At 35.4% G+C, this 13,121-nt stretch overlaps 1 protein-coding gene across 3 annotated transcripts in view; it reads right to left on the bottom strand.

Annotated features, from left to right (window-relative positions):
• The window catches only part of FANCI (FA complementation group I), a 64,312-nt gene that overhangs the window by 39,234 nt on the left and 11,957 nt on the right, over positions 1-13,121 (bottom strand). For all 3 annotated transcript variants that reach the window (XM_027520633.1, XM_027520634.1, XM_027520635.1), the window contains exons 4-12: positions 10,016-10,146; positions 9,432-9,588; positions 9,294-9,351; positions 7,813-7,854; positions 7,367-7,490; positions 6,873-6,958; positions 5,217-5,343; positions 1,832-1,921; positions 1,025-1,161 (exon numbers count right to left, since the gene is read on the bottom strand). In XM_027520633.1, the coding sequence (XP_027376434.1) occupies positions 1,025-1,161; positions 1,832-1,921; positions 5,217-5,343; positions 6,873-6,958; positions 7,367-7,490; positions 7,813-7,854; positions 9,294-9,351; positions 9,432-9,588; positions 10,016-10,146 (952 nt within the window). The remainder of the gene's footprint in view (positions 1-1,024; positions 1,162-1,831; positions 1,922-5,216; positions 5,344-6,872; positions 6,959-7,366; positions 7,491-7,812; positions 7,855-9,293; positions 9,352-9,431; positions 9,589-10,015; positions 10,147-13,121) is intronic.

The raw sequence follows: 13,121 nt of genomic DNA, 5'->3' as shown, positions 1-13,121 counted from the left end.
CAGAGCAAGATATTCCAAGAGAAAAAGGAGAGAGTACTCAAAAAAAATGAAGAAAAACATTTCAAGAGGAAATACATGAATCCTTATAGTGGAAGGGTACATTAAACACCAAGCAGAAATCAGATGGGCCAAAGTATGAGATTCAAAAGATAAATGCAAACAAAGAAACCAGTAAAATAATGAAGTCTAAGTAAGTATTGCTTGTTAGTAATAATGCTGAACAAGAAGGAAGTGGAGAAATTGTGCCCTAAAGTTCTCATTTTGGAGAGAAGAGGCAGTTACAATCCATTTTGCTACAAAATGTCTTATCTGTAATGTGAAAGAGTTCATATGTGATTGGTACAGATGGGAGTAAGTACAACCTAGAAGTTGTATTGGTTCATAGTGATTTTTTTCCTAGTACATTAATGTTTTGCACCTTCAGATTATCTGCAGGTAAGCACAGAAATTGTCAACAGAGCTAAATACAGCAAACCAAAACCACAAAAAAAGCATGACTCAGTAAAGAATATTATAACGGCTGATGTATACATGTATACAATGAAATACAACATTAACCATGAAAATAACAACCAGGATGGTAACCAGTTTTTTTTCTATTTTTTCTATTTTTACTTCTATATTTGGTTAAAGATAGATTTGCCTAAAACTGCTCGTCAGTTGTCTAAAACTACTAATTCAATTCCATCCATCATTCCCAAACTCCAACAGTTACAGTAAAAAAATCTGTTTTTTATTTACCTAAAAAGCCAATGAAGACTTAGACCAACAGAGCAGTAATAGTACTAAAGGAGCCGACTTCAGTTTCGTATTCTTGCTAACAAGGTGGCCAAGAAATCAAGCCTTGGGATTTTAGAATCTGTTGATACAGGGGAAGTCTGCTTGATCAATTTTAAGGGATTTAAACCTTGATATGTGAAGTCAACAACTATAGTCAACAGTTTTCTCTGATGGGCCATAAGTATGGTACCGCACTGCATTTTCTAGCACTAAATAGCTTAAACCTTATGGTTCATAAACTTACCTATTATTTACCACTTCCAAGATCATGGTTGAAATACAACATTCATTAGGAAATAGACTCTGAATATATTTTGAGCCTTGGAGAAGCTGAAGATCCTTAAAGTTTTTTATAACTGAAGACTTTAAAAAGTCAAACACCTAACATAATGAAAGAAATAGGAAAATGAAGCAAAAATGTATAGCCCATACTAGAGAATCTTAACCCTGTAACTGTTCCTACTTGCTGCCACACACTCATATCCCTATAACTGTTTCACTAGATGAGCATGACGCAAAAATTATAACTTTCAGTGAGAACTTAAAAGGAGCTGAAGACATGCCTGACTTGAGAGAAAAATGGCTAAAAATCAATATTACCCACACCCAGGGAAACACGTATGAGAAAAAAGGGTAAAGGATTTTATATTTTCATTCTTGCAAATAATATTTCTAAGAAATATTCCTTGACCAAGTTGAAACCTATTCTCATTAATTTCAACTTGGTCAAGGAATATTTCTTAGAAAGCTACAACATAATACGACTGCTATGAATACCCAGCTAAACTTGCCATTCTTGCTACCTGGACTGTGTGATGTTCCCACTGCTATTCCCATCTCAGCCTCTGGCTTGCCACATAGTTTGAAACAGAAGTATAAATCAAGTATCTGAAGAAGTCTTCAAGCAGCTCCCAGAGAAGAGTGTGGGCCTACATTCTTACAGGGGAATTTGCTGCTGGCAGGATGGGAGTGAAATTATTTAGGAAAGGATAAACAGGCTCTTACACTCCTTATCAACTACAGAAGGAAACCAAAAGTCACTCATAAATACCTGTTCCTCAAATCTTTGTATTCTTGTTACAGAGAGCAAGAGGGCGATGCTGAAAGGACAAATACTGCTGAAATCTCCTTGCTGTGTTGCCTAGAACAGACAAACCAAAAAGAAGTCATAACTTACATTTGAAAAATACAACATATTCTACTTAATAACAGGTCCTTAAGTGGATCAGAAACCTAAACCTAAGAGCTAAAACTATAACTTTTGGGACTTCGCTGGCAGTCCAGCAGTTAACTCTGTGTTTCCAATTCAGGGAGTGCAGGTTCAATTCCTGGTTGGGGAACTAAGATCCCATATAACACAGTATGACCAAAAAAAAAAAAAGCCTACAAAACTTTTAAAAGGAAACACAGCTTGGTATTTTAAATCATAATTTTTTCACATGTGAATTGAATAAACTTGGGGGAAGTAATGTATAGCTTACATTTGGAAGGATAGAATTTGTTTATATATAAAGAACTGGAAACAAGAAAAAAAAATAAAAGGAAACACAGCAGAAAATCTTCAAGAGTTCGGATTAAAGATTTCTCAGATACAATGCCAAAAATATAATTTATGTAAGTAAAAAACTGATAAACTGGGCCTCATTAAAAATCAAAACTCTGGTGCTTCAAAAGAAACACCATTAAGAAACAAGCCACAGACTGAAAAAAATATTTGCTAATCACATACACGATAAAGGACTTGTACCCATAATATACAAAGAAATCTTAAAACTGTGTAAGCCATGCAATCAAAAGATGGGGAAAAGATTTGAATAGACATTTCATCAAAGATTGTTGATGTTGCTGTTCAGCTGTTAAGTCATGTCTGACTCTGCAATACCAAAGATATTAGAATGGCCAATAAGCTGTTTTATAGCTATCAGAATAGGTATAAAAAAACAGACAGTAACAAATGTTGGCCAGGATGTGGGAAAAAAAGGAGTCCTCATACAGTGCTGGTGGCTATGTAAAATGTTGTAGCCACTTTAGAGGACAGTTTGGTAGTTTCTTTAAAATATAAACATGAATGTATTACAAAACCCAGAAATTCTACTGGTAGGTATCTATCAAGAGAAATGAAAACATATGTCTCTACACAAAGACATGCATTTGGATGTTCACAGCAGCATTAGTCCTAATAGCCAAAAAGTAAAAACAACTGCAGTGTCCATCAACTGGTGGACATCTAATCAACGGACACACACACACACACACACACACACACACAGTGGAAGACCATTCAACAACAAACAAGAATGAAATACTGGTAAATGCTACAACATGGATAAAAACCTTGAAAAATTATGCTCAATGAAAGAAGCTATACACAAAAGATTATATATTAAGTGATTTCATTCATATGAAATGTCTGGGAAAGGTAAATCTATAGAAACAGGCATGAAGGATCTTACAAGGTGATGAAAATGTTCCACAACTGAATTATGATGATGGTTGTTGCACAACTGGGTAAACTTAAGAAAAATCACTGAATTATACTTTAAAATGAGTGTATTCTATATTACATAAATTGTAACTCAATAAAGTTAAAAAATAGGTTTTTGAGCCCTAAAAGAAATGGCAGACAACAAAAGAAAAAAATAAATCAAAGATGAATAAAAGAGAAAACCAAAAAACAAAAATAAAACAGTAAACAAATACAAAGCTTGTTCTTTGAAAAGAACAGTTACTAGAAACCTAAATAAAAAAGAGTATATAGACACAGAGAAGATAAAGGAGCTTTAAAGGCTACTTTTCACATTTGGTCTTTAAATATCTTCTCCTACAAAAGGGACCTGAGGCTCCTTGGAGAAATCAGATGCAATAAGGAAAGCACAGGTGTGTTTTGGATAGCTTACGCCATGGAAGTGCTCAAAGACTAACATGGCCATGTTAGAAGGACACATAAGCCAACCTCAGGGATCCAAATGGCCAAATATGGATCATTCTGGGTACTGTTTATGAGTACATGGAATTTTAAAAGGTTCATGGTTGCATAACAATATTCAAAAAAAAAAAAGAGGGAGGTGTGGGGCTCTTTTCACAGAAAACCAACTAGAAGGAATGACCAATAAAAACTTCTGATTTTAATTCTACCATTTTGCAACTCCCAGTATAATTACTGATTTAGGACAAGAATCATTAATAGATGGGAAACCAAAATCCACTGTGTGGAAGATTGCTAAGGAAAGGATTTTCACATGTCTCAAATTATGACCCCATGGATTAATTTCTAATTACAAAGGGAAACATATATCTTTGCAAGTGAAGAAAACTGCTGGTCCTTGTCTTAATAAAATGATTTGGCTAAGACTGCCTGATACTATGAGCCTTTTGATGTGATGCAATAGAATTAAAGCCTCTGGGACAAATCTAGCTCACCACCTTTTTTTGTACAGCCCATGAGCTAAGACTGCTTTTCACATTTTTAATTGTTGAGGGGAGAAAAGTCAAAGGAGTAATAGTATTCCATAACACATGAAAATTAAATAAAATTAAAACTCAGTGCCCATATAGTTTCACTGGCCCACAGCCACACTCATTCATTCATGTGTTGTCTCCAGCTGCCTTCTTGCTACAAGAGTAGTGTAGTGGTGACAGAGGCCATGTCATCCGCAAAGCCTGAAATAGTTTATCTGGTCCTTCAGAGAAAGTTTGCTGACTCCAACAAGAGAAAAAACACAACAGCACTTGAGACATATTCTCACCAAAAATGTTTAACTTGAATCTAATCATGGGGAGACAATAAGACAAATCTGACAATATGAGACACAAGAAAACTGGGCAGGATTCTTAAAAAATTCAATAAAAAGGTATTAATCCTTATTCTTATGAGACACATGTGGACATATTCAGGCACTGAAGTGTCAATATTTCTTCTTTTAAATGGTTCAGAAAAAATATACTTGAGAGAGGTGAGATAAGGTAAATGTAGCAAAATACTTAAGAGTTCAAAACATTTCTAATTTTTATCTTACTACTTCACAAATATTTAACAATGACTTAGCTTCACAAAACTCCATGATTTACTATGAGAAAGAGACAATTTCCCCAATTTGCAAATAAGGAAACAAGTCAAGAGTGAAGTTCATATAATAATGGAGCTAAGGCTAAATTTTGAATTTCCTACAGAACAGTCTTCATCTTTAAACAAACAAACAAACAGAAAAACACTAGAACACTTAAGGTCTGGTTTTAAAAAGGGACTTGCTTAAAAATGTAGTGGTATCATGTATCTTCCACTTTCAAAGTTAAAAAAGAGACCCTCTAGACCCAGGGTCTTTCTATAGTATTTCTATGTATTGGTTTCCAGTCATTAAACGGCATAAAAAGAGGCTTGAGTTCAAACGTCCTTGTTTCATAGAGATCCTGGATCACCTTAAGAGTCTGGTTACTACCTTCAAGTGTCTCAGGAGTTCTCTGCCTAGCTCAAAATCCAACTTGATGGCAAACACAATATGTAGAATAATGGTGCCTTCCACGTGACGAAGTTCATCCAATGGTACAGTAATAAGATCCAAGTACCTAAAAGATTCAACAGAAAGGTTTGAGCTATAGCTTGACCAAGAGACAACAGTGCATTTGCTCATATGAACGAATAGAAAAACTCAGGCTGAACTAACAGGATCACTGGAGGCAGGCAGAAAGTACAAAATCTACTTATTCTTTGCTCCTTTTCATGAAACTTCCTGAATGAACTGTCTATGGTCATTATTTCCACTTGTTTACCTCTCCCCAGTTAAATCCAACTCAATTAAGCTTCTGTGCCCTCCCTAACCTCCCTTCCAATGCTATTTGATTATCCTTGCAAGGGCTACAAATGACCTCTACATTGTCAAAATCAATACTCAAGTCTCACCCTAATTAAAGCCTCAGTAGATCTGACACAGTTAATCCCTTTCTTTCTGGAAACATGTTCTTCTCTTAGCTCCTGGGGCACTGTCACTGGCCTCAAATTATTTGTGCTGGCTCATCCTTCAAGTGGTGGAATGCCTCTGAGAGTTCAATCTTGGGTTCCTTTTCTCTTTTCACAACTTCCCCAGGGACCCTAAAGAGCCTGCAGGCTTCAGTCCCTTCCAATCTGTATCTCTGGTCCCAACCTCTCCCTGAAACTCCAGACTGCCTGCTCAGCACCTTCATATAAGATACTAATACATATCTCAAACTTCCATGGTAAAAACTGAGCTTCTTCTCCTCTAAACCTGCTTGTTCTGTCAGTCTTTCCTGACTCAGTATACAAGAACAACTTCTCATCAACTGCTCAAGTACAACAACTTAAAATTGTTATTCCAGGTTAGTAGATTGAGATAGGATTAAAAGCACAAATGCTGCAGACAAATTGCTTGCATTCAAATCACAGCTCCACCAATTTATGGCTATATAACCCCAGGAAATCCCTTAATTTCTCTGTGCCTTGGTTTCTCCATGTATAAAAGAGAGACAAAATGGAGTTGCTGTGAAGTTTAAAGTGCTAAAAAACAGTACTTGGCACACAGCAAGCATTCTACAAATATTTGCTTCAAAAACTCTTTTCCAGCCATACCGTGCTGTGTCCTGCCTTTGGACTAACTCTTCCACTGAGAATGTTTTTTTCCTTGAGCTACATATTATGGCTCTTATCCTTCAGGCTTCAGGTAACACAGCACATTCTCAGAGGTTTCCCTGACCCCTCAACCTAACGTAGCCATGCTGTCACTGTCACATCATCCACTTGAAACGTATGCATAGCCCTTTCCACTCTAATACTTTTCTTGTCATTTCTTTTCTTTTCTCATTAAAATTTCTCCATGAGAGCAGGAACTTTGACTGGTTCATCACTGTCCCAGGTCCAATAGCTTCTGGCACAGAGTAAACACTTAATAAATGCCTTTGAAGTCTATAACTACAGAGTCATTATTGCTGTTTTCCAGGAAAGATTAAAATAAGAGTTGAGGAGACTACACTATTTTTTAACTTTATTACTGAGCAGCTGAGGGGAAGGTAGGGACTGAAGAGTTAGATAACGAGATGATGAATTTGGAAAAATGATTTTATTTCTATACTCTTTGACTCACTCATCACCACTTTGTTCCTCATTGTGTTGCTGATCTAGCTTGTTGAAGAAAGCTATGATTCCTACCAAGACCCTCTTCCGGCTTCCCTGAAAAAGAATAAAACAAAATAAATAAGGGCAAGTTAAACTACTTTTCAACTTAAAGAATTTTCAAGTATGAATTTAAATAAATTATAAGCTAGACTCACACTAAGAATTTATAGAACACTTTCATAAAAACACTTTTTGAAACAGAGTTTGAAATACATCTTAATATCAGACTCTAAGGGGCCTACAATCCACCCTTTCAGAGCTCTTCATCCCTCTTCCTACCACACACACGAGACCAGAGATAACACACATTCACTCTGAGGACCATGACATTTTTAGTAGACCAAATTGTCATATGTGAAATGAAAGTTTCTATGTCCTAGTACATAAAATAAAGAGTATGAATAAACTGAATGGTAATAATTGGTCATTACACCAGAGTTTAAAAAAATATTTTATTTATACCTTTGAGGAGAGAACCAGAAGTTGATAGACCAAGGGTGGTATTTCTTGAAGATTCAATTTGGAGAACACCTTCAACACTTTTTCCACCACAAATTCCACCTCTTCTGTAGTCAGAGGGACAGCCCTGTGGATCAAAGATTCTAAAGGTTAGAGACCAATTTGGGAGATATCAGAATGTTGTTAATTGCGTCTTTTGATTTTTCTCTAATGGAGAACCTTAAAGGAAACCAATAATCTTTCCTCAGCAAAGTTATCTTGGAAATAAAACATCATATACTTTAAATAAGAAATTAAAGCAAAAAAGGGTGGGGGGAAATCTTGTAACAGAAAACAGAGGTATCAATACTCTTACTCAGGAACAGTGGTATTTGAGCTTACTACATTTCAATTTCTAGCAGGTAAGTTCTCACAGCAGGATTAAAAAAGAAGGGAATGATGATACTTACTTGAACATAGAGGTGAGTTGGATTACATACTGATGATCCCATCTGATTAAAAATGAAAAAGAAAAGTTTATGTTGTTTTAACTTATTTACATGTTACTTTATAAAATTAGCAAGGAAGAAAAGAATTAGGGCCATTTCAAGTTTGATTTGCTGCTACTGGGAAATAACATCAAAGAAATGACATTTAAAACAATGAAATAACAGCTTTTAACCTACTGGACTGGCACAATCAAAGCCTGATGACATTCAGTGCTGGTGAGATTTTGGTGAACAAACACTTCACATACTATTTTGTGGAACATACACTGATATAATCCTTCTGGGAAGACAAGTTGGCAATACTACTTACCGACTTTAAACATGCACATAACCAAAGAGCCACCCAGCTTACTATTAGGAATATATCCCATGTACATGCTTATAAAAGGTCACCCAGACATAAAAGAATGTTAACTGCAACATCTTTTATAATAGCAAAAACCCAAATAGCCAATATTATTTACTGGCAAAAACTAAATAATCTAACAATTAGAGATTAGCCAAATATTAGAATACTATGGAACTATTAAAAAGAATGATGTAAAGTAGTATATGCTGACATGAACATATGTGTTAAATGAAAAATGCAAGGTACATTACAATGTAGAATGAATAATATTTTGTGTAATTAAGAATAAATGGATAAACATACCTGAGCTGATACATGCTTAAAATTATTTCTGTAAGAGACCTTATGAACCATGAAAGCAGTTATCTCTGGTTTGGATAATCTAGTTCCTTTCAACATATTGAAGTATAATCACAGTATTATGTAACTTAGTATTCTATTCATTTCAGGCTATATATATAAAAACACGTATTAAGGATTTACTATATATATACATATATACACAAAGATCTTTCATCTTCGCTATATGTCTTTATATATTTCATTTTTAATGGGTATAAATTGCATGGAGTGGCTCTTTTATAGCTTACATACCACAACTTACATATCTCTATTATTGTGTCCTTAAGCTAGTCACAAATTTCTGTATTGAAATGTTCATGTATGAAGACTTTCTTATACAATGCAGTTTTTCCTTAGCATAGACACTTGTATTTCAGGTTTAAAGATACAAATATCAGGCTTAATGATAAAAATATCACTTATATATCCCCCCCGCCCCAAAATAAAAGATAGTGGCAAGGTGACTTTCTAGCCTTGAAGACCCTGGGACTCCAAATAATACTATAGGGCTAAATTGCTGTGTTAGGATGACAGTTAAGTAAGTAGAGACTATATGTATAATGTTAGAATAAAGAATACAGCAAATAACCTCTCTCAAAAACTCATCACAGACTAAATGGTTTTATAGTGGTAAATCATAAACAAAAAAATGGACTAAAACTTCAGTGATATAAATTCCCAAAATAATGGTATTCCTTTTTTTGGTGACTTATAGTCCTGAGAAAAATTCTTCATATTATTAAGGACTTACCTGCCAGAACAGAGGGTGTTAATCAACTGCTTCTTACATTCTTCCCCACTTAGTTCACCTAGAAATGCAAAATACACTGAAGAATAAATCCGATTAAGTGAAGAAAGAACAAGCCACTGAAATTGGAAGAAAAATTACCTTTTCCATAAGTCAGATTTTCCTTTTTGGTACCAAGGGCAGTGAGAATGACGGGCAACAGCTCCAAAGATTTTCCGTTTGTGAGCTTGCCTTCATTGATAGCACTAACAAACTCATTGGCTAATTCAACCAATAGCTGTCCCGGAAAACGGTGAACCTAAAGTTCATGGGATTAAAAAACATTCAGCAGATATCTAGATGTTTGATACCTCTTTCCAAAAATCAGTCTTTTGCTGAGTTGACAGAACTGGCATTGAAGCCCAAAACGGGTTCTAAAAGTGATTCAGGGAATCATTCTGCTCTGGTAAAGGATTTCAAAAGGTCAGGATCTTCCATTAGTTCCCTGATGTTCTTAAATATTCCAGCTCTTGAAAGAGACACATGTCCATGATACTGGAAACGTAACATAAACATCTAGGTGGTTTATGGCTCATTCATCGGCTATTTTGTTTTAGAACGGTAGTTCTTACTTGTAAGTAGGAACTATGGTGGGTCTGAGACGTTTACATTTTCCCTCCCTCAACATATAACCAACCCCGCTCCAAATTCAACCAAAACCAAAACAGTTTTGTTTTCCATCTCACCTCCAGCATTAGCAATCCTGTGATTTCAGATGCTACTTCTTTCTGTAAATCCCCTGATTCCAACAACTGGATACAACAACTGTATATCTTAAGTCTCTTAAGAGCTCCAGCTTCCTCAGAACAGGGTAAACCTTATCATTTTCAACAGGTAGCACAGAAACAAAGAAAGAAAAAAGGAAGAAGTCTGACAAGGTTGAAGGGCAAACAGGAATAACAAACAGCTTTGCAGTTGAATACAGAAACAGAATTATCAAAATACTTACTATGGTACTTAGAACAGCCAATATTTAGGAGCTTTGAAAAAGTTTTTTAATTTAGACAGAAAACTGAAATACCAGTTTTTCTGTACACTTCCATCCATGCCATTAATTTTTAAAATAATTTTATAGTGCAGAAGAAGGAACACCTTCTAATATTTCTTAAAGCTTTTCGGGATCCAATAACCCAAATTAAGTAACATACTTTACTTCAAAACATCATCACTGAGTGAAGTCAGCAGGAAAAGAGAGAAAAATACCTTGAGGTGAATGGGAAGAAAAAAACACATTCCAAAAGTTATTGAATACAGCTAAAGTAGAGCTTAAAACGAAACCTACAGTTGTAAATACCTACATTAAAAAAGATCTCAAATCAATAACCCAAGCTTCTACCATAAGGAATTATAAAGAGATGAAACTAAAGTCAAACCAAGTGAAAAGAATATAAAAATAAAATCAGACATAAATGAAAGAATAGAATAATAAAAATCAAGGAAACCAAATCTTTTTCTTTGAAAAGATAAACAAAGTTGAAAAATCTTCAGACTGACCAAGAAAAAAAGAGAGAAGAATCAAATTACTAAAATCAGGAATGAGAGTGGCATTACTACTAATCTTGCAGAAATTAAAAAAAAATAAAGTAATACAATAAACAACATATGAAATGAATAAATTGCTGTAAAGACACAAAGTTATCAAAATTGACTAAAAAAGATAATAGAAAACCAGAACAGACTTATAAATAGAGACTGAATTAGCAATAAAACCTCTTCTACAAAGAAAAGTCCAGAACCAAATGGCTTTACCGGTGAATTCACCAAACATTTAAAGAATTAACAGCAACTCTTCCAAAAAAACAGAAGAGAAGGTAACATTTCCAAACTGAGTCTATGAGGTCAGTATTACCTTTATACCTAAACCAGACAAAGACCGGAGAAGGCAATGGCACCCCACTCCAGTACTCTTGCTTCGAAAATCCCATGGGCGGAGGAGCCTGGTGGGCTGCAGTCCACGGGGTCGCGAAGAGTTGGACACGACTGAGCAACTTCACTTTCACTTTTCACTTTCATGCCCTGGAGAAGGAAATGGCAACCCACTCCAGTGTTCTTGCCTGGAGAATCCCAGGGACGGGGGAGCCTGGTGGGCTGCCGTCTATGGGGTCGCACAGAGTTGGACACGACTGAAGTGACTTAGCAGCAGTAGCAGACAAAGACATTCTAAGAAAACTATGAATGATATTCCTTGTGACTACAGATGCAAAAATCCTCAACAAAATATTAGCAAACTAAATTCACCAACATAAAACAAAGACTGTACTCTCTAACCAAACTGGATTTAACCCAGTAACACAATACTGGTTCAATGTATGAAAATCAATTTCATATACCACATAAATAGAATAAAGGATAGAAGTCACATGATCACCTCAGCAGATACAGAGAAAGCATTTGAAAATTTCAGTACTGTTTCATGATTAAAAAAAAAAAAACACTCAACAAACTAGGAATAGAAGGAAAACTCCTTAACCTGATAAAGGGCATCCATGAAAAAACCACAGAGGTTAAAGTGTCTGCCCACAATGTGGGAGGCCTGGGTTCGATCCCTGGGTCGGGAAGATCCCCTGGAGAAGGAAATGGCAACCCACTCCAGTATTCTTGCCTGGAGAATCCCATGGACGGAGGAGCCTGGTGGGCTACAGTCCACAGGGTCGCAAAGAGGTCGGACATGACTAAGTGAGAGACTTAACTAACTTAACATCATACTTGCTAATAAAAAACTGAAAGATTTCCCCCTGAAATCAGGGAAAAAAACAAGGATGTTCACTCTCAGCATTTCTATTCAATACTGTACTGGAGGTTCCAACTGAGGTAACTAGGTTAGAAAAATAAAAGGCATCTAGATTGAGAAAGAGGTAAAGTTACATCTATTTGAAGATGACATAATTTTGTTTATAAGGGCTCCACAAAAAAGAAACTACTAGAACTAATCAGCAAGTACAGGAAGGTTGCAAGATATGAGATCAATATACTCATCTACTGTGTTTCTATACACTAGCACTGAACAATGAGAAGATTAAGAAAAGAATCTCATTTACAATCACACTCAAAGAATACTTCAGAATAAATTTAATAAAAGTAGTGCAACACTTGTACTCTGAAAAGAACAAAATATTGTTGAAAGAAATGAAAAAGAACCTAAGTAAATGGAAAGATATGTCATGTTTATTAATGGAAGACATATAAAGATAGCAATACTTTCCATAGATAGATTCAACATAATCCCTACCAAAAACTCAGTTTCCGTTTTTGCAGAAATTGACAAGCTAATCTTAAAATTCATATGAGAACTCATGAGACCCAGAATATCCAAACTAATTCTAAAAAAGAAAACAGTGGAGGACTTACACTTCGCAATTTTAAAGCTTACCACAAAGCTATTCTAATCAAGACAGTGTGGTGCTGACACAAAGAGACACATCTCGATCAAGGGAATACAACTCTGAGTCCAGAAATAAACCCTCGCATCTATGGGCAATTGATTCTCAATAAAGGTACTATGGTGGTTCAGTGGCTAAGACTGTGCTCCCAATGCAGGCGGCCTAGGTTCAATCCCTGGTTATGGAACTAGATCCCACATGCTGCAACTAAGACATAGCACAGCCAGATAAAATAAATATTTTTTAAAAAGAAGAAAAAAATGGGGAAAAATGAAGCTGGACTCCTACCTCACATCATATACAAAAATTAACTCAAAAATGGATAAAAGTTTTACATGTAAAAGCTAAGATTATAATCTTGAAAAGAAAACACAAGAAATCTTTTCAAGAAATCTTGAAAAGGTATAAATCT

The sequence above is a fragment of the Bos indicus x Bos taurus genome, chromosome 21 (genome assembly GCF_003369695.1).
Source record: "Bos indicus x Bos taurus breed Angus x Brahman F1 hybrid chromosome 21, Bos_hybrid_MaternalHap_v2.0, whole genome shotgun sequence".
Lineage (NCBI taxonomy): Eukaryota > Metazoa > Chordata > Mammalia > Artiodactyla > Bovidae > Bos > Bos indicus x Bos taurus.
The sequence above is the reverse complement of the archived record's forward strand: the minus strand, read 5'-3'. Positions and strand labels throughout refer to the sequence as shown.